General features: G+C 43.3%; 1 protein-coding gene across 1 annotated transcript in view; it reads right to left on the reverse strand.

Moving 5' to 3' along the window:
• The window catches only part of MTMR2 (myotubularin related protein 2), a 60,769-nt gene extending 52,573 nt beyond the window's left edge, over nt 1-8,196 (reverse strand). The window contains exon 1 of the mRNA XM_021536549.2: nt 8,072-8,196. Within this exon, the coding sequence (XP_021392224.1) occupies nt 8,072-8,151 (80 nt within the window). The 5' untranslated portion in view covers nt 8,152-8,196. The remainder of the gene's footprint in view (nt 1-8,071) is intronic.
• Between the last annotated feature and the right edge of the window lie 13,886 nt (nt 8,197-22,082).

Below are 22,082 nucleotides of genomic sequence, written 5' to 3' on the forward strand. Positions count from 1 at the left end.
ATACTTGGGTTAACCTTTAACCTTGTCATCCAGTACTGCCATTGTTCTTCATAGACCATGAGCTCTGTAGTGCATGTTCAAGGCCTTGAACATGTCACTTTTGCTTTGCCTTTTCTTAGCCTGCTTGTAGCTTTGGATTAACTGGTTTAGGTGTGACTACAATTTCTGTAACTGGTCAGGTATGTATATCCCTTCTATTTTATTTTTGTTTGTGTGTGGTACAACCAGAGTTTTGCACAGGCAGCAGTAAAAAGCAGCTATTCTATATAGAATATTTACCACTAATGCAGAAACTTTGTAGAGAGAAATGTAACAGCCTGGTACCACATCAGAGGACTGAGGGAGTGGAGACACAGGATGTGGCATGGAAGAGTAGAGGCACAGGATGAGAAAATCAGGGCAACAGGCTTGGCATCTGAGACCATGGCCATAAACTAATCACCAATGGTCAACCAAAGAAATGCAGACCTGAAGCTGGACAAAATTGGCTTCAGAGATAACAAAGAGAACAAAGAAATGGTATCTAATACCCATAAAAGCAACTATATATAGCAAAATTCAGATGCAATGTAGAACTGCAGACCAACGAAGAAAAGAGACATATGTAAAGTTGTTTTACCAAACATACTAAAATGACCTCAGGTCATTTAAAGAGGGAGAAATAGGGAGGGAAGGAGAGGGAGGAAGGGAGAGGGAGGAAGGAACGGAGAGGGGGGAGGAACGGAGAGGGAGGGAGGGAGGGAGGGAGGGCAACATGATGAACATCATATCTCTCCCAGGAAAGGATTCCAGATGTTGACAATTTGCTTTAACACCTACTACTACCAAGATAAATTCAGCAATCTTGGAACCCATTGGATTAGAAGAGGGGTGAATGTAACACCAGGAAGGATAGAAACCAAGAACTAAAGGTACAAAATTTTTTACTGCATTATTATTCTTTATTTTTCTGTAATAATTGCATCTGGATTAATCATGATTAGACTTCAAAAAATTCAGTATATGCTAAGAATAAATTCTTTGCTACATAAAAACACACTGCCTTTTTGGCTGTGAACAAGGTTTTGAGTGGAACATTTTGTCTGGACATGCAGTCTTGACATCACAGTAAATAAATCCAGATAAAAACGTTGTTTTATTCTAAACAGGTGTTGCCAGTCTTCTCAGAAGAAAGAAAAAGAAACCCATAGACTCCTGTTTTTCCAAATAGTTCAGCAGAAATATGATCACGCATCCATACCTGACCCAGACCAAATTTGAATCATTGGGTGACCCAGCATTAATGATTCTGGAGCCACGGCCAGAAGACTACAGGAGCCAGATCTGTAAAGTGGGAGCATTTGTAGAGGAGCCAACAAAACTAGTAGAAAATCACCTTGAAGGGGTTATAGACTCAAACTGCTAACACTTTCTCTTCATCAAACATATCAGGGTTTAGAAAGAAATGGTAAAGAACTCACATAGTGGAGAAGCAAGAAAGAAACAAAAAAAAGAGCTACCTTGAAATCACTGGAAAATTACTGAGTGAGAACATTCTCTGGCAAAAGTAACTACAGATGGTAGAAAAGGGAAAAGCAAATACTTGAAAAGTTTCATTGATTTGTTGTTGTTGTCTTTCACTGATTTTTTTCTTCTATTACCTCCCAGTATTGCGGCAATAAAAAAGGCAAGATGTTATTTCAGTTAAAAATAAAGATGGGGTAATTACTGTAACAGTGTCTCTCCTGTACTCTCATTTCCCTGGGTTATCCCAGACATCTCTACAAACCAAGCACTTCATTCCCTTCCTGTCACACTCTTCCCTCATGGTGGAATGGGCTTCCCATGAACAAATAAAAGATCTTTTCATGTGCTGTATTACAACTACAATTGTACATAATACCTATATATCAAGGTGACCTCTGGACTGTTTCCTTCATTTCTTATGGAGGCCTGTTGTTTGTTTTCCTTGACTAAGCTTTCTGGTAACACAGAATATCCTGAACTAGAATGGACTCACAAGGATCAAGTCCGGCTCCTGAGTCAATAAAAGCCTTTGATGTGTGGATCAGGTCTCTTTTTACACTGCTGATAATCTCGGAACTGAAGAACCAGTAACAGTAAAGCAGGTAATCAGGAAAAGATTAATGAAAAAGAAGATGTGGACAATCTGCTGAGCCATTAAAGAGGTATTAAGACCTTTCCAAATGCAGCTCTTGCCTGTACACATGAGGTGTAAAATAATTAGCAAAGGAAGGGAGATGATAAAACATCAGAAATACGTAACAAAATATGTTTGAGACTGATGTTAACCTATTAGGAGCACAATCATGCAACAGATAGAAATTGTGTAATTTGACACTGTCAGGTCATCCACAATCTTAAAATTCAGGGTCTGTGATTGGAGCCATGCTGTAAATAGCCTGTAGTTAAGGAATTACGTGTACAACTCAGAGCTGTCTAGCTAACAGACTGCTAGTCAGCATAGCATTACCATCTCTCTTCAGAGAAGGCAGTGCTTGATGGGACCCAAGAGAGTCATGTTCTGAGCCTAGCTTCACTCCTCGCCAGTTGTCAGATCTTGCCTCATGTCTCACCTGCAGTTTCTCATCTCACCCTTAGACTTTCTCATGCTGTGCCCAATCTCCTAGCAAGGAGCCTCAGTACTCAACTGCACTTCCAAGATCTTAGTAAAATTACCCACCAGATATTATTAAAAATAGACTAGTCCTGGCTTAGGCACAATTAAATAGCTGGTCTCCATTTCCTCAACACAGAAGGCATCACCATCTGAAAAGCAGCTAGAACTACAATACTGTAAATTCCTGCAAGGCTTTTAAACACCAGTGTAACTTTAATTACAACACAATGAACAGGTAAGTGTCAATCGTATTTTATATTCTCAAATGGAAAATATGCTTAAACCCAAATGTTTTTGTCATCAATAAAAAGCCTTTTATTCAGTGGTCAGAATTAGGACCAAGAGACATGCAGGTGCCGGACAGAGAAAAAATTTTAAGCTGAAGTTCTCACACTCTGAGAGCAGTAGAAATAGTTTCTGCTGAATGCAAAAGCAGAAATGTGCATGGCAAAGATGGCTAGTAAAAATAATGTGAATTCTTTAAAGGTAATGGTTTCTCTTCATTGCTATAAATTAAAAGCTCTAAAGTCTTTTTAACTAAATGTTATTTTAATTATTTTCTGTCCCAAACCCTGAGACTATTAAAAAGAGTCTCTTCATTTTGCAAATCTATATGCAGGCAGAACTGCTATTCACCTTCACAATACACAGTACACCAGAAAACAATACTCCTGCCTCAGAATGGACTTCAGTTGCAAGTAAGTGTTTGAAATTATCACTCATTTATTAAAATGAATGATAATTAGCCCGTCTGGAGTCACTAATTGGTTGTAGGCATAGTGTCAAGTCCCTGAGATGTAAACCCAGTTCATTATCAACACTCAGCCAGCAATGTACTTATCTTTCATGGTAACAACTCTTGAGAAGTCTTGCTTTGCACTCACAAGAAATCAAATGCAAGAAATGCTCTCAAAGCCCATGAGGAAAATGACAGCTATTCGCATTTCACTGAACACAAGAACTGGCAAAAATCTTCCCTTTCAAACTCTAACTTCAATGACTCATCACAAAACAACTCAATCGGCAAAGCTCATACATCTGGTAGCAATGTGGTGCTACAGCTAAAGCCCTCCTCAGCCAACAGCTCACAGACCCAACTCCTTCCAGCATCACTCTCACCCATGGGGAAAGAATTCCTTCAACACAGCCTTAAATCAGACCAGGTATTGACAGAGCCCTATTTGAGACAAGGGGGGAGTTCATACCTCATGGAGTTACAGGTTCAACAGACCTTCCTGCACTGATTTACACCGAGTTTATGTTTTCAGACTTATCCCTGCAAGCATAAAGACAAGTAGCATGATTGCTCTCATATGCTTCAGTAAAAGTGCAGTGCATAGGATCCACTGTGTCTGCAGACCTCTGTGGATGATAAACACCAGAACAAAGGTGATAACAAGCAACCAAGAAAGCCATAACATCAAGCATTGCTACAGTCATGCTGGTGGGAAACATTACCCACTGCCTTATCTTTCTCTAATTTTATACTGATGTTGAAATTTCACTGACATCTTCTATAGCAGCTTTTTTACAGTACAATCACCTCCACACTTTTGTACAGGCTATACAAATTTATCTTCAGCAGACCTAACAGAAAGCCTCTTAGATATCTTACTGGACCATTGCTTAGACTGAATAGTGATGTACTTTTTCTGAGGAATACAGAGAGATGTATGCTCACTCAGAAATTACAGAACAACCACACAGACTGCACAAACAAAAAGTCTAATCACTTCTCATGGAAACTAAATATATGAAATTTGCCACCATCTTTTTCTGTAAATTCATGTGTTCTGCTGAAGTCATACACAACTCTATGTGGCTTCCCTTTCACAAAAGGAAAAGATCATGGTAGAATTTTGTTGGCTGTTCCTTTGAATTCCAAAAGTCAGAGGGTCCATATGCAAAAACAACAATACAACAAACCCACCCACAAATTCATTTTAAGAATGATCTTGGAAAAAATCTGAATAACCAGCACCGCTGAACTGTGTTTATTATTCACTCACCTAGAATCCTCAGGCCATTCTAGAGATACAAAAGCAGTTCAATACATTGAGAAAAGCTCACTCTTCTGGACATAACCATACTGCAGCTCATCAAACACCTGAATCAGTGTTTTACCTCACTCCTTATTCTGTCTCACGGGTTGTTCCTGGACAGACACTGCAGACACACATGGACTTCTTGCAAGCTGCTAGTCAAATGCCACCACAGCTCTTTATGAGTAACTGGCTCATGGTCATGTGTCTTCCATGAGAACAGGATGGAAGGGGAATGTCCATCCTAAGTGCTGACCTTTGAAAACCACAGAGAGCTGCAGAACCCGGTGCTGTGCCACACAAAGCCAGCACTGGGTGAGACAGCTGAGACTTGAAAGCAGAACAGCTGTTTCAGCACAACTATGAGGGCGGCTGAGTTAATTAGCTGTGACTTGCTCATCTGAAACTAACTCGGTATTTTCACAGAGAGCTGGCAATTTCTCACCCTGGACAAACAACTACACTGTAAGTCTCATTAGGAGTTTTTGAAATATTTTTCTAGTTGGGATAGAAAGTAAGCAACATTTGTTTAATTTTTCCTACATCTTCCTCAAGGACCACAAGTATCACGCATTACTAGGGTCTACTAAAATAGCAAAGCAACATTCAGTCTCAAATGCCCTTACTGCCATATCTCATCTGCTTTATTAAAAGACAAACGTATAATGCTCTTCAAGACACTTATTCAAATGTAAGCAGCCTTATGTGTAAGTAAACTCTATCAAGCATGTCTCCTTGAGGAGCTAGATCTTAAGTACCTCTAGAAATAATAATACTTCCGATCAGGAGCTAAGACGATCTAAAGAATGCACTGCTGTATGTATTTCATATCAGCACCTTTCCAAGTCTTCTAAATTTTGCATAAAACAATTCAGTAATTACAACTCAGTAAGGCTTCATATGGCTAGGTAATGGTGATGAGTGACCTTTGAGTCATTTTTTCTTTTTTGTTCCTTTTAAATAAAATGAATTATCAAAACTGATGACAGCATCCTCATGATTCATCGTGTCCCTCACATCATCCCCAAAGCTAACTTCTTCTTTTCAAACAAAATCATTTGGCGAAAATGTGTCACAGGTTACAATTTGAAGCTGGTCTTGCTGTTAGATCACAATCACAGAGATTAAAATTAGTATATTTCAATGCATACAAATAGTCCATTTAGCTTCAGAGAATTATTCTGATGTATAAAATCAAACTGCAATACAGCTTTAATGAAAAAAAAAAAAACCTGATGATAATCAATCTACTGTCCAATTCATAGAAAATTATTTATTTGTGCATATGCATCACTGGATTGGCAAGGGATGCTGATAATAAACATTCTGAAGGTCACCAGGCATCTCTCATTACAAGACTCTGGCTTTATATTCTTGTAATTCTGTGCTAACCTTGAGCCATTTCAACTAAAACGTTCCACAGCCAACACCAACTCAAGATGGGGGTATTTTTATTAATAATTACAGATTTAAAACATTAATCTATTTCAAGTATCTATACTTTGTTTGGAGTACATTAAACCTTCCCAACTGGCTAGCTTTCTTCTATGGTCTCTAGATGTTCAAGCAGAGACTCAAGATGCTGAAAGCTTTTGAATAAGCTTTTTTTACATCCCAAGGAATCTGTTAATAGTGTGGGCCTTTCCAGGGCTTGGAGGACACAGCCTTGTGCATGCTCAACAGCAACAGATTTATCATCTCAATTTCCCCACGGTTCCATCTGTGCAGGGCACGCTGCCGAGAGGCTCAACAGGAGCTTCCTTGTAGCCACTGGCTCTTCTGAGTTAAGCTCTCTTTAGTGTCCATAGGCCTCTTACAGTGAATGACCTCCAGATGGGTCCAAGTTGCCTGAGCTGATGTAAAGATAAAAAGAAGAACATACTGGGTCAGTTAGGTAAGGGGGAAAGAAGCCTGCAGGTTCTGGCATGGCACTAGTAGAACTGCACAAGGAAACCAGTACAGAGAGCAGCGAGTAGAATTTGATGAAGGGTGAAATGAGGGTCAGGAGTCACAAAGGACTCAAGAATGAAGAAACCTGAGTGCAAACAGGATGATGCCTGTCTGAGGAGCAGTTGGGTAATAGCCAAGGATGGGAGTTTTGAGATGCTGGCAACAAAGTGGCCACCAGCATCTTGGGCTCTAAGAACAGAGGCAGAGCCAGGAGATCCAGGGAAGGATTCCTCTCTACTCAGCTTTCAGCAGAGCATTTCTGGAATACTTCATCCAGGTACTAGCCCCACAGTCCAGGGAAGCTGCTAGGGAACTAGGGGGAGTACAGGGAAGCACCACTGGGATAGTGGGGCTGGAGCATCCTGCCTGTGTGGAGAGACAGCTTTAGGGGGAACAAAAATGCAGCCCCAGTGCTCGTGGAAGATACACAGGAGATGCTGATGGGCTGTCCCGAGAGTCTGTGTGCACTTCATCTTTGTAGGTTTTCAAGACCAAACTGGGTAAAAACCAGAAGTAGCCCCATCTGATCTTAAAGCTGTCTCTGGTATGAGCCAGAACTGGACTCGGGGATGCTGAGATTTCTTCAGCCTGAGTTATCCAGTGATCCTACGAATTGGGCAAGAGCAAGAGCAGCCAGAATGGGACTGAACGACCTTCAGCAGGCATCAGGATATCCTGCTCCCGGGGTCGACCACAACACCACGGCTTCCCACACCACCAGCCCTATCAGTCTCTCAGTACCTGCCCTTGCTACCCTACTGCAACCTTCTCCGTCAAACACAAGGCCCAAGCAGGATGTGCTTTCAGTCACTAAATTCAAATTTCACTGGTAGCTCAGGGACGGTGGGAAGAACACAAAAGTCTCCTTTTGGCTTCTATGATTTAAGGACCTTGAATATTACCCACATGGCATTACAAGCCATTCAGACCGCAAAGTCAGGCTCTCAGAAAAAACCATGACGGCAAAACCAGAGGCTGAACATGCCACAGGAAATTTGCTCCTGAAGAGGGCAAGGCCTGGCGCGGGCCCGGCAGCGTGCTGAAAGGCAGCTCCCATGCAGGTGCCGCGCCGCCCTTCCAGCACCGCTCACCTGTGCTGCCCTTCTCCCAGACCCAGGCACCAAGGGCAGGGGCACTGCTCTGCCTAGGCAGGGATTTGCCGAGAGCCGGGTGGAGGCAGCATCTCCTGCTCTGCTTAAAGCCCTGGAAGAGAGAGGCTGTGCCGCAGCCAAGCGGAGCCCACGCCTGCCTTCCTGCTCCGTCACCCCACGGCCACCCCCAGCGCAGGTACACCCCAGCAGGAGAGACCCGATCCCGGGTAAACGCAGGAGCCTGCTGCCCACGGAGGGAGCAAGCCGCACCAGCTCCATCCCGTCGGTTCCTTTTCCCGGCGGCCCCTCCCCGCTCTCCCTCTGCCCCCACGCCCCGCGGTGGTCCCCGGCTCGGCGGCGGGCGGTACCTGGACAGGGAATCGCCGCTGGGCGGCCGCGCCGCCGCCCGCCCGGCGCCCAGGCTCTCGCAGCTGGAGCTCCCCTCCATGGCGGGCGGCCCGCGGCGGGCGCTGCCCCGCGCCCCTCAGCGCCGCGGCCGGCGCCCGGCGGGCCGGGAGGCGGCCATGCTGGCCCGGCGTGCCGCGCGGGGGGCGGGCCGGGGCGGGGCCGGGGGCCGCGCCGCCGAGCCGCCGAGCCTGGCAGCGAGGGCGCGGAGTGCGCCGCGATCCCTCTTTCTGTCCTCCCGAGGGAAGGGGGCAGCTCCCGGGTTCCATCCCCGGAGCACGGTGGTCGTTCCTGAGAGCAAAGAAGTGGCCTCTCTCAAGCATCCTTCAGCTGCGTTAGGCTTTCCGGCTGGGCTGTGTACCCACAGTTGGAGCAGTTGTGCTCCTCACGTTTGCAATTGCCCCTGTCTGCTCGGGAATCCTCACCGAGGCTATCCCTCGGCTGGGTGGAGGGCGCTGCGGGAGGTGGCGGGTCACAGCCTCACCAGCGCGGCTGCCGGGCGCGGATCCTCTGTGGCGCTAGCCGGCGGAAAGCTCGGATGGAAAGCGTCCATGGCCATGCGTGTCCGGAGGACTTCGCAGGCACAGTTCCCTATCGAGTGCTCTGCAGGAAGAGCCATGCTGCGCCCAGTTCCTTGAAGCAATCGAAGAGCTCCCGCTCTTGGCATTGCTTACAAAGACTGAGGGACTGCATGTTAAGCCTCCCATATCAAGGGTGCAGATGTCTTTCAAATGTTTAGCTGTTTTGGCAAGAATCTCATGAGGCAAAAATAATGAACCGCTGGGGATGTATTAGGAGGCTGGTGGGTTTCCAGAATGGCCTGCTTGTTGGTAAAGAGCATCTTATGTCAGGAGAATCCATCCAGACGGACCTTCCTGTTTAAAAAATACCTCAAAATAGGATAAACTCTGTGTCTTCTAAACATTTGTATACTTTGTGGCTGTAGCATGGTTACTGAAACATCATCTCTCTTCATGTGTTGATGTGTTTCCCTCTGTTATTTCCCATTTTGTTCCTGTTGTCAGAAGTCATGCAGGACGCTGAAGCAGGTTCGTAGCATCCCCACCTGAGACTGCATGATCCAGCTGTAAAACTGCCTCTGTTGCTCTTTCCTTTGGTCTCTATCAGCTGCTGTTGAGCAAGGTTGATGTGGGATGGTTTTGAAGCTGGTTTAAACTTGAAATGCGGTTTAGTTGAGGCAGAGTTTATTTTTGTATTTTTCATTTGGTCTTCTGAGCAAAGAGTTACCAAATTGGCAAATGAGTTTTGGGGGAAGAAAAGTTTCAGCCTAGAAAATTGTGCTCGTGGAGGCTTTTCTAAAATGAAAACTCTGTTTCATGGTTAAAAGTGAGATCCTTGTTCGAAAAATAAGCTAATTGCTAGTGGTTTATTGCAGCGTTAAAATCCAAACAAAATGCTTCAGCATCATTACAATTGAAAAAATCCATAGACCTGTGCTTCAAAATTATTTTAAATGTTCACCTTTTTTCCTTCTCTCTGGTTAGGGGCAATGAACGTTTTAGAAGCACCATTTATTAATAAAAACTGAGGTATGAATGGCATACTGTCTCTCTGCCTCTGCTGTTTAGCTTTCCATCCACACCTGTGTCGGGCGAGCAGAGGGTGTCCTCTGTGGCACATGCGGGCAGGGGGTGCTGTCGCAGCAGCACTTCAGCATCTTTGCTAAGCAGTCAGGCAGTTCCTGGTAGCCTTTTCCCACTGGTGTGCTCTCTTCCCAGCCCTTCCGGGGATGGAGTTCCTGGCGGTAGTAACCCTTGGGAGCGCTGTAGAACTAGCACAAAGCAGTGCATATCTCCCTTTCAAATCTTATCAAATAGCCTGGTGGTGAGTTGGTACTACCTCTATTCCCTCTGCTAAGCTTAGTTTGATAGAGGTGCAGTTGTTTAAAAAAAGTCAAGTAGGAATAAAAACAATATATAAACCTTCATTGCTATGTGAAAGTATTAGAATGCCTTCCTTTCTTCCTAATTTGCTATTGATGTGGCATCTCTAAGTAGTTTATTGATGAAGTGCTCTATTTGCTTTTTACTGCCCTGTTTTGTTCTTGGCCTTATCCCCAGGGCCTGTGAAACCCTTTAGAAATTCCCACTGGTGCTTTGTAAATGAGAACAAAGCTAATCACCTCCTGCATCTCTCCTGCTGCTGAAAGAAACTAGCAGTCTGCTCAGTGAGTCTTTCTACTCAACAATACCACATTTTCAAAGTCAGTCAGAATATTCTCTCTGTGAAGTGTGTTTCCTCAGGGCGCTTAAATGTGATGGAGAATTAAATAAAGGCCTGACATAACCAAAACCAATTAAGGGCAATTCACAAGACTGTTGTATAACTGATGCAAAATAAGTGTCGTTCAGTCTCTTAACCTACTTTTGCTTGCCACATCCCCTACCATTATCTTACAAGTATCATCATTTTGTTTTTTTTTTTTTTTTAATGGGGGAATGTTCTGTAATTCTGTGATTTCAATACAGGAAACAGTAAAATAAAATTAACATCATGGGTAAGTAATAGAATTATCTGTGTTCATTTTTAATGCCATGTGGCTGACACAGCTGAGTGATATCTGAAAGAGAGAATGACAAGGAACTTCCTTGAATCAAAGGTGTAAAAGATTAATTCCAAGTAAAAGACAAGTAGACATCCTCCAATACTTCCTGAAATTGTATGTGGTTGTAGCATATACAAAGTGAAAAATACATAGCTCCAGGCTTTCTTAGGTGTTTAGAGGCTGTCAATGCTGTGGTGAACACAGCACAAAGAGGATAATATTATGTACATGTATAGCATGATTAAGTGAGGGGAAGTAAGACTTTTGCTTCAGTCCTTCTGGGTGAAAGTGAGATTCTGTTTTGTATCCACATTGTATTTAAACTATGTGTCTGTTGAATTAAGGGCTTTCTACCTCTGTATGTATGTGTGGTCCATGCATCTGCTATATCAATGTGCCAGATGTTATGAATCCAGATGTTCTCATTCCTGGATTAGCTCCTCAGCTTTGCTGCTGCACAGCCAAAAACACAGGTCTCTTGTGTCTCACACTTTGAGCATGAGGCTCACCAAAGCCAGGGACAGTCACACACACCAGACATCCTGGCACAAGCTTTTGCAGGGGTCTCGTGAGGATGTTTGGCCATGGTCTGTGACTGCTTGACTAAATGTCCCCAGAGCAGAGGAGGAATCATGTTTCTACGGTGGACAACTGGTAGACCATGAAGCAGGATCCTGTACGCAAATGGTCCACTCTGAGAAAGCTTGCTCCCCTGCTGCTGTTTTTGTCATAACCTGTCCTTACATGGTACAGCTCATCAGACATTCTCCCTCCCTCCCCCTCTTCCCACCACACAGCTCATCCCATGGTTGAAAGGCCTATGAACAATAAGGGAATCAGAGCCCTAATCCCTTTTGAAAATTATTATCTTTTGCTCCAATCCCAACATTAAAATCTTATCCATCCTAAAACTAGCTCTCTTTGCTGCAGCTCTCTGGATCTCCCATATTTTTGCCACTGTACTCATATATTCCTGTGCCCTCTTAGCGCATTAAATGGTTCATGGCAAAGGCAGCTTCACACACTGTGCCTTCTCTAGTCTAGTCCCCATCAATGAGTCCAAAAAATTTGCAGCATGACTCAGTCCCATAATTGTTCTGAAAACCACACAGCCAGAGACACCCTTGTCTCTCCTTTGATTCACTAAAATGGTTCTGAGATTTATTACATTTTCTGTCTTCTTGATCTACAGCTTCAGGGCAGTGGGCAGGCGATAAAAGATTCTCAGTGCCTTGGGAAGGGTGGATTGTCACTGGTGAGATCCCACTGTGATGTATGATCATCAAATCACACTGGATGTGGCATGTGTTCCTTTTGTCAAGCCCCATCAGCTGATAAAGTATGAGGTCAGAAACAGCAAGAGCTTTGGCACAGGCAGAGAAGTTGATGAAGAACAACTCACTGTGGCTGTGATTTGGAGCTAGAGCTGCTTGTGGTTGCAAGAACATCTGTTACAAGATGGTCATAGGGTACATGCATAGATTTGGTTCTGCTGATGCATAATGCCTGTGCTGTTGAAGTTGGAAACTAGTCAAAACAAAGAGAGGGACTTAGGACTTCCAGCTACACTGAAATTGTCACTGTGCCTCCAAAGTAACTGTACTTCTGGTTAACCTGATCAGAGTGGTCACCTCAGCTCACCCATAATCTGGTTCTGTACTGGCTATAATGGCACCCTGACAGTCCTTTTACCTTGCATTCTCTCTGTGTTTGACAGAAACAGAAGCTAATGATCCATGACCTTTTTACACTTTTTTTTTGATTGCTTTTTTTATTTTAATGCAGTCATGCACGTATTGATGCAAGGTGCTACAGACGTGGGGCTCTGGACTCAACCTGGACCTAATCCTGTACACTATAGCTTGTTACCTGTTTATGAAGCACTGTTGATGGGCACACTGTTTTGTTCTTCCTGCTACCCTGTCTGTGTTCTGCTTTCTTGTCCTCACTCCCAACACCAGCTCGTGGCTGCCCACAGAACAGTCAGGCATTAAATACATCACAGGCTAATCAGGTTCCATCCATGTGTGCTCAGCATGCACAGTCCACTGGAGTCACCATGCAATTCACCTGGCTTTTAATTGCCTGATGCTTTTAATTCTCAGTGGCCTGTGCATTATTGCAGTGCTCAATGGCCTGTGCATTATTGCGTAGCTGTAAGCAAACACAGTAGCCTGTACTTGCTTACAGCTACGTGATGGTACTGGCACAGTCCAAGGCACTGTAGTGCTGAGCAGACAGGGAGTCTGAGGGCTGTGGGCACCTGGAGAGCTGCAGGCCTTGGGCTCTAGGGGCAGGACTTCCACTGCATGCTGCAGAACACACAGATCAATTTTTTGTGTCAATTCAAATAAAGCAGCTTTTCTCCTGAAGGACTAAATGCATCACAGCAGCTGTCTGGCTGTTTGGGCTGTTGCACTCTAGCAGCTCTTTTGCATCTGTGTATTGGTCTTCAATCTGTAAACATGAAGTAAGAAAGAATTACTCACAGGAGTTAAATTTGAAAATTCTGACGCTTGTTAAACCGCTACTGCTGGAAATACATTTCCAGAAGTTGTAGGGTGATCAGGCAGGAAGGAATTATGTGGGGGTAAGAATTGGTTTGGTACTGTCAGACATTAGGAAGGTGTGTGAAGTCTCAGCACTTGCAGTCTTTGAGATGGGAAAAGGTGTTCATATGGAGGAGAAAAGTCTCTGTACCTCGTAGATCTCAAATTTGTGTTTTAGAGTTCTGATTTATACACTAATTTTCAAGCAAACATTCATTTAGAATTTAGCAATTTTATGTCTACATTGTCTGAAATAGTACTGTCTATATTGCCTATGTGCACACAGACTCCTTAAAGTGAGATTTTAATCTGCAGTTGCTATGTTTAATAGCTATAGTTAGGGAAATGTTTAAGAACACTGGATTTTATTGCATTTATACTTCCTTTTCTGTTAAGGAAGATGCACATTTGTGGTAGTGTTTTAATGAAACACAATAAAATGTTGATGGTAAGATCTGGAGATGATAATAAAATGAGAAGGGACACTTCTAGAATATAAAACACAGTAGAAATTAATTAATTTTGGTTTCCCTTTTATTTATGTTGATGGCTTAAATTTCCATGTAGAAGGCTCATACTTTCTTTTAAAAGCAATAGGGTGTTATACTGTAGTGATGAAAGGGCAGGGGAGTTGCAAGCTTAACAGTGACTGCAATAAAAATGAAGTATCTGAGAGTGTTTGATTGTCTGCTCTGTTTAAGTTACGTGTTTGCAGTGTGTGAGCTGTAGAAAATGTTCAGGAAGCTACAGAAGACACATTTAGCTACAGAAGACACATGGATACAATGAGGGAAGAAGCTTATTGCCATTCCAATGAAACTAAAGTTTGGAAAAGGCAGATTACAGGGCTTTAATAGGGCTGGAGGAGAACCAGGCTGAGTATTGCAGGGATGAGGCAAGACTGCTCCAGAAGGAACTGGTTCAGGTGTAAGCAGAAGGCAATTTGCTCCACCTGGCTCCATGGATGGCGTCCCCCTGACCACTTTTTATTTTAGCAATGTGGACCTACCCATAGAGTTGTTTCTCATTGACTCCAGGACCATTACACACCCACTATGAGGATGCTGGGCGATGTTTCTCAGAGCACCAGACAGATGGAAAGGGGAGAATGTGCTTCTCCAAGAGGGTGGTAGTGAGTGGCTAGTCAGGAAAGTACACAACTGCAGGAGCCTGCAGTGTCCTGCAAGTAGTCTCAGACTCTAATTTTGACATGAGCTGAAAGCAATAGTTGCTGTTCCTGTTCTCCTAGGCATGGAAAGCACTGCCCTCCTTTTGAAGCTGGCTTTAGACCATGAAAGGAGCAGATAGCTTTTATCCATTCTGCCACTTGTTTGATTGATGAATACATCAATCTGTGTTGTATTCATCAAAGTAATGCATGAAAGAAATATTTAGGATGCAATGCCATGTGTACCAAAAGTTGGGAAATTCCTGGTTCTCAAATTTCCCTGTATAACCTAGAGGGATCCCAGTCAGACATCCCATATCAGTGCTGGATGCAGGGAAAGTTCAGGACAAAAAGCATAAAGGAACTGTGCAATTAGAAACCAGTTTTATGTCTGCACATAACTGCAGGCTTCACAAGCAACACCAAATATGCCACTTCGGGTCATAGTTCAGTATTTGGTTATCAACTGCTTTAACCTTGTGCTGAATTATAAGCTCCTGCAGTTTTTGAAGGCAAAAATTAAGCATTAATTATCTTGCATTAATGTAATAAGTTACATTTCTGTTATCTACAGTGAGTCACATCTGAACCTTCAGTATGGTTACTCAGAGACTTTGATGATCTCAATACCCTCATTCTGCTTGTGCACATCTGTATGATTGGGGTCTGGGATGTTTGAAAAGGATTGTCTCCTGTTTAGCTCAAAAGATAAGGAGAAGGAGCACAATTCAGTATCCTCTTTCCTGCCCTTGAAGGACAGGAGCATCAAGTCCCTTCAGTTTGGAAGATTAAGAGGGACATACACTGCTGCTGGTGAGTGTATGAAGGAAGATGCTAGCCCTCATTTCTTAGCTGGGGAATTTTTGACCCTGACAAGGAAGGAGAAGGATGGAAAGTGAGTTTTAGTGCTGGATATGTTGGCACTGCTGTGGAGGAAGAACAAAGAAGCCTAAGGCAACTTTTTTTTTTCCCCTGCTCAGGGATGGCATCCCTCAGTCTGTCATGAGGGCCCCAGGTGTAAAAGGATGGTGACATGATGCACAGTCCTCCACCATCTCCCAGCTGCAACTGCTCTGGCAGCTCGGCTGTGTCTCTGTGCAATATTTGCTGCTGCTCTGCCAACAAGTTCAGCCCATCTCAGCATGCTGACAGACAAGCTCAGGTGGTTCAGGAGCAGAGACAGTTTGGAGGCTGATGCTTTGGCTGGGACATGTTTGCTTTGGCCAACTCTGCTACAAAAGCAACTGCACAGAGCAGAGGTGCTTTGTGGTGTTGGCAGTGCCTGAAGTCAGCAGGAATTCAGAATGAGCCCTGACTTGAACCATCAGCATGTGCCTCATAGCTCCCTCAGTGCTTCAGTCATTCTGGAGTGTTGCCAACATGCTTTCCAACCTAAAGAAACTGAGAAGTGAAATAACAGAGATTTAACATTCAATGTCTCAACCAAAGCAGAGAGGAATTTCCAAGTCAAAGATACTTTTTTACCCCAAGGACATTCCCTTTGCAGAGTATGAATATGTGCTACCAAAAAATGGAGGTCTGATCCCTTCACAGAAAATGATCATGAGAGTCCATTGCAAAGGCAAGAGTTAAGTAACCCCAATGTAGGATAGACCAGTGTCCCCAGTAAGAGATATTAATTCACTTTTAAAAAGGAAAACATAGAGAGAAATGTCCTTGTTCTGCTCCAGCATTTTTTATGGAGCAGGTATAAAGCCTTTGGCTGTATGAACATGTTGTTCAATAACCTGAATATCTGTTATCTCAGTGCACATTGTAAAAGTACTTGTACAATGTTCTAGGGAGCACATTCCCACTCTCATTAAACATAACACATACCTGAATACATTTCAAATTTATACTGTGATGACAGTGAAGATGAATAAAGTTATTTCCTTCACTGTGAGGCCTCTGAAGTCACAAATAATGCAGCTGCTTTAGGTGATGGGCAGCCTAGGAAGTCAGGGCTGTGTTTGTTCAGAATGAGGTTTGCTGTTACAAAGAAATTTCCTTTATTCTCAAAGGATGATATAAATTGCTACTAGTCCCAATTAACTGTTTCAGTGATGACATCTTTCAGAGAAATAGGCTGGAACAGGAGAGGAGAAATATATAATGAGTGAGGTTTTCGCCTTTGCTCTGCCTTTCCTATAATGAATCAAATAAGAATGAGTAGTGAAAAAGAATAATCCATGAAACTCCCAAATGCAGTTGGAAGAGATGTTCCCTCATGCAGAAAACAGCCATCAGTCTGCCTTCTAAAGATGCTTCTGGAAGCACTGGCCCTGGTATTGTGAGAGGATGATGCTGGAAACAGAAGGGCCTGGAGCTAGAGTGCAGCCACAGCCTCAGTGTGGAGCAGAGTGGCTGCCCTGGGCAGAGCTCTGGTGCCTGAGGGCAGGTGCTGCAGGCTGTGAGCCACAGCTTAGCCCTTGTCCCCAAAGCTGGCTAAGCTGTGCAGAATAGCTTGGTATCAGGGCATGCCAAGGTATCTTAAAACCCCTTTAGCCCTACTTGTGGAGCTGCAAGTTTCTCAGTTCAGTAAAAAATCTGATTTAATATCATAACCCCTCTGAGAAATAGTTTCCATTTCTCCCCTTGCCAGCTAAGGCACTGAATTGACTTGAATTCTTCATTAAGCTTTCTCCCAGAATGCACCTGCTGGCCTGAAAATCCCTGCAAGGGTGTTTCTGTTTCAGATTTGCCTTTTCCTAAAAGGTTATAGAGAAAGTTTCCTGTTTGGGCAACTTAAGAGCTTTGATTATTGGTACAAGGCAGATTTAACAGTAACAGGTGAACTGGTGACCACCCCTGGCTGCCCAAGAGAACTGCTTTGAGCAGAGGCCATGGCAAACACTTCTCTGCCCTTGGCCAGTTAACCCACAGCCCAGTGCAGAGGGGTGAATTGAGACCACTGGCCAGGGTGCTTGCCTTTTGTTTCCCAGGAATCCTGTGCCAGCTCTTTTGTCCATGTTAGGGATTGTTCACCAGTGTTTGAAACTGTGAATTTCATATCACTGTTTTATATTGCAGAATAGTATGCTCTTCACCCATCCAATAAGAACCATCCAGCATCTTTGTGTACAAATCTGTTAGGTCATGCTTGCATTTCCCTGCTATTGTTTTAGGAGTCTCCTTCCGGTACTTAAAGACGGGAAATATCTTCTTTAATATCTATCATCTTCCAGCTTTGGAGCTGTGCTGAACAACAAAGGCAGACAAACATTGAATTCTCCCCTAATCCTTTAAACACCTCTACAAGCACATTGCATTCACACTCCATTAAGTCCCCCTCCTGCAGCAGCGTACCTCTTCTTTTAACTCTGCCTCCAAAACCTGCAGCTTCAACTGGGGTGGAACAGGAGCCCGTGGACCCCGTCATCCTGTGGTGCCTGTCCTTCTGGGTGGCATGGAGAGGGATGGTTTTCCATAATAAAGCAGTCATCTGGATTGGATTGCAGATACCTAATCCTCTCACAAGGTGCTCCTGTTTAGTTTTGTGAAGTGAACAAAGACATCAACTTAGACATATTCCAGGCTGGATTCGGGTATCTCTGAGAGCTTCTGATCATTCCTGTGATTAGCCAGTCAGATCTGGTAACTTTAACACAGAAGTGCAAGCACAGGATCAAAATTTTTTTCTTCAGGAAAGGGAGCTGAAATAGAAATTTTCTTTAACTTTGCTCCCCAGGAAAACATCTGAAGGAGCAGACATGAGAGTTGGGACAAACCCATCTCTTTCAAGCCTCCTGCTGTTTTTTTATTGTGTGGAAGCAGAGTGGGATTTGAATAGTTGCCTTACAAGATGGAAAGTCGGCTAGGATGCATTGCTGTTCATATGAATTGGTAAGTATTCATTTACTTAAGCCCCACAAATCATTTCTCACCCCCCCCCCCCCCCCACCTCCTTTCCTTCCTTTTCTCTTGTTTTCAATATTTTTGTTGCATCTCTGTGAGGACCCACAAAGACATTTGGTGTGTTCCGCTGGCTGAAGACAGATAACCACACCAGTATCACTTCTGACAGTTGCCTAAAGCAGGTCTTGAGGACCTTCAGACCCCATACCCCACTCAAACAGTCCATCCTCATCCTTCCTGTTACAGAATTCCACCTGGCATCTAACCTGAAGCTATGATTTCTTGCCCTGTAAAGATCATTATGGAGGATACCCAATCTTTTATCCTGGAGCAATGATCTATCCATTCAAAGACTCTCTTTCCTATTCCCACTCAAATCTCCTCTTCTTCAGGCTAAAGAACCTTCATTCTCCTCTATATATTTTCTAGATTTCTGTTCATTTGTGTTGCTTATTTCTGCCTGGACTACATCATATTCCCAGGGTGTCACTATTCTACAAGCTAAAAGCTGAGGGCCAGACATTGTAACTTCGATCAATGTAGGCATGGGAGCTGGGCTTTGGACTTCTTATTGAAAATCTTGCCTTTTATCAAAGGCTGTAATAGCCTGGTGAAAGCATTCTCAGATGAAAGCTTAGATAATTTAATAAAAAGTAGCATTTCTGGAGCTAATCTCTCATCCAAGTGCACAGCTACGCTGTGCCACAGAGTTGGTGGCCATTGGGAAATTTTTCTTTATTGCACACTCTCACTTGCTGAAAGCTAAAACCAATCTAATAGCAGGAGGCTTTGGAGGCACAGGAAAGTGTATAAAAAAGACTCAATTCTAAATTTTTCTGTAAAAGAAAACCAAAAGGGTAATCCAAAATAGGCCACTACTGAGGGTTAAAAAGACAGATGTAACAAAAGAATATTTCTGAGGTTTTGTGCTGTTTTGTGCATTTGAGTCACTTATGAAAAGACTATATTCAGTGTTGAGAAACTAATGAAATGTTCTTCACGAAGGATTTTTTAATTACATTTTTTAATGGTTTACTTCTTTAAACAGCACTATCTTGTTATCTGTTGGAAGCTTCTCTTTGTAACCTTCTAAAGCACTCCATATATTTTCTGTGAGAAGATTTTAAACTCCCCAGTATAAACAGATAGTCTATTGGTATTTGCATGTTCAGAAGCTAGCAATTTATATGGTAAAACACACTAGATTAAGTCTTTGGCATTGGAGGGAAAGTTAATGAATAAGATTATCATGTGATGTCTTTACTCCAGTAAGATCCACACAATTAATCAAGACCAGTGTGGCTATAATAACCTAAAGATGCCATGTAACTATGGCAAACTTTTTGGTTAGTGCATTTGTTACTGAAGTAAAAGGAAAAGTTGACTTTCAGGGCATGTTATGCACGAAATCCTGATTTTAGCTGTACTAATGCAGTTAACTTGTGGCTCACATGTGAATGGGGACACCACATAACCCTGCAGCTCTGATCAGCCTTTTGGAAACACACATGGGGTTCCTGCTCTGCTGTACACATCCTGTGAGCCTGGTTATCCAACAGGCCAAGGCTAACATGTTCACACTAGGGAAATCAATGAGAGTACAAAGGGTTTCTTTACACCGATTTTAATTTGCTATAGAGTTAGGTTATTCATAGAGGTACTATGAATAACATTATGCTAGCTAGAAGTCTTGCTGAAGGACAAGTAACATAATCCTTAAGAGGAGAAGAAACTCAGTAAAGGAATAAACATTAATTAACAAAGATGTTGTGTATATTCACAAATGGTTATATTGCCCAACACATGTATGTTTAGACATTCTTCAGTATTTACCTTAAAGACATTGCTAAATTTGAGGAATCAAATAATATGTCATGTGTGTTCTTACACATTTCTCTTTTTAAAAACTGCACTTTGGGAAAACTCATCAGCTTCCTTCTCAAATAAATTTGAAGAGATGCAGCCAAATTACAGAGTTCCTCATGCATTTTTCCTTGAAAAAGTTAGATGTCTTTCACTGATGGAAATTTCATTGGTATACAAATTATATATTAACCTGAATGTTGTGTGTCCATTTGTTCATGAAATCAGCTTATGGAAAGAACCTCATAGGCCACATCTACAAGAACGGGCTTTCCATATCAGATCCTTAAACAATACCACAATTATTTTGTAATAAGTATTTCTCAGCAGCTGGTACTCTAGGGCCTGCTCAGAAACTAATTAAACTTAAAAAAAAAACTTTTTAGGCCTCTAGACTGGAAACTCCCTGTTGTACTTAAAAGGCCAGGTAAACACAAAAGGCTATTTGAATACATTCTCTGGTTTTATTTTCACCATAACACTTCAATATAGTGGTATCAAGGACAAATCCTTATGTTCATAGACCTTCACAACAACCAGGAATTTTACTATTCATCTCAAATTGATCTCGAGGGGTAGATTTTGCCATCAAATCTGTTAACTTCAACAAGAGTGCATGGATGCACCTATATTCAGCATTTCACCCAAACATTGAACAGCACCACAGGGTTTTCTCCATGTTCCTGGACAAAAGGGATAAAACAAAGCACCTGTCAAGCAAGGCAGACCAGTCAACCAGAGTGAAAACATGTCAGGCAGCCCTCCAAAATAAATGTTGATAGAGCATCTTTGTTGTCTGAAGCCACGTGCAGGAATGCAGGACTAGTCTGGGGAGAGCGAGCAGCCCAGCAGGCAAGGGGCAGCGCAGCCAAGCAGGGCTTTATCCCTGCTGCTCTGGGAGGCTCAGGCTGCCTCTGCCACTGTTGTCCTGAGGGTGCTGGAGCAGCTCATCCAGCCTTGGTACCCAGGCACGCAGCACACCAGCAACACGGAGATCCACACGTGTTCACCCACAAGGGCCATCGCTTGCTGGGTGCTCACTCTTCAGCACACAGGAGGCTGGGTCATTACAGGAAAAACAATCATCTAAGCTTTGGCTCCTTTAAAGGAGATTCTTGTAATGAAAATGCCACTTTACCAAATGCTACTTCATGTTGAGTTTCTTTTGTTTGTTTTGGGTTTGACTTGGTTTTGTCTTGCTTTGTTTCGTTTGTGTAAGTTTTCGAGTTTGTTTTCTTTGTTGTTCCATTTTGTTTGGCTTTGTTTTTGGTTTTTAAAGATGAAATTTCTAAGTCCTAATAAACCTGCTTTTTTTACCTTGCCCAACCTTTTCTGGACCCAGAATGCCTCATTTAAAAATTAGAATGAAGTAACTTTTACCATGGTTGCAACTTTTATTGTGGCAGGAGGAATCCTGTCCCTGTCATCCCTGTCCCTTCAGCTGCCTGATGTCCATGCTGCCGTGGGAGGGAGCAGCGCTCTTGGCTCTGCTGCCCAAGCTGGTAATGGTTCCCACCAAGTGATTTGGATGCAGTGGGAAAGGTCAGCCCTTGCCTGGGCCTGGTGCAATTCCTGCTGTGCTGCATCTGGCCAGGCAGGGAAAACAGTCACTGCCACTCATGTCTCACACCCCCTCCATGTGGCCTCACTGGCTACATCTCCCTGGGCACAGGAGACAGGCCTGGGGACATTTTCTGTCACATAAGTCATGTGGTGCAGGGTGACTTGTATTTTATACTGTCTTATCCCTCTTGTCCTGCACCCACAGTGGGAATGGCTTTTGATTGTGAGACCTGTAGGAGGGTGGTCACAGCCCCTAAGCACTGCCAGGGACAGGCAGAGGTCCCAAGCTGTTTTTCAGCTCACTGACAAAGATGTACCTTCTGCTGGTGGGCAGCAGCCCTGCCTGAGCTTCCCACATCCTGCTTGCCTTTTGCCTTTACAACTGAGATAGAAAAGACACTCTTTTA

This window comes from Lonchura striata, chromosome 2 (genome assembly GCF_046129695.1).
Source record: "Lonchura striata isolate bLonStr1 chromosome 2, bLonStr1.mat, whole genome shotgun sequence".
NCBI classification, from domain to species: domain Eukaryota; kingdom Metazoa; phylum Chordata; class Aves; order Passeriformes; family Estrildidae; genus Lonchura; species Lonchura striata.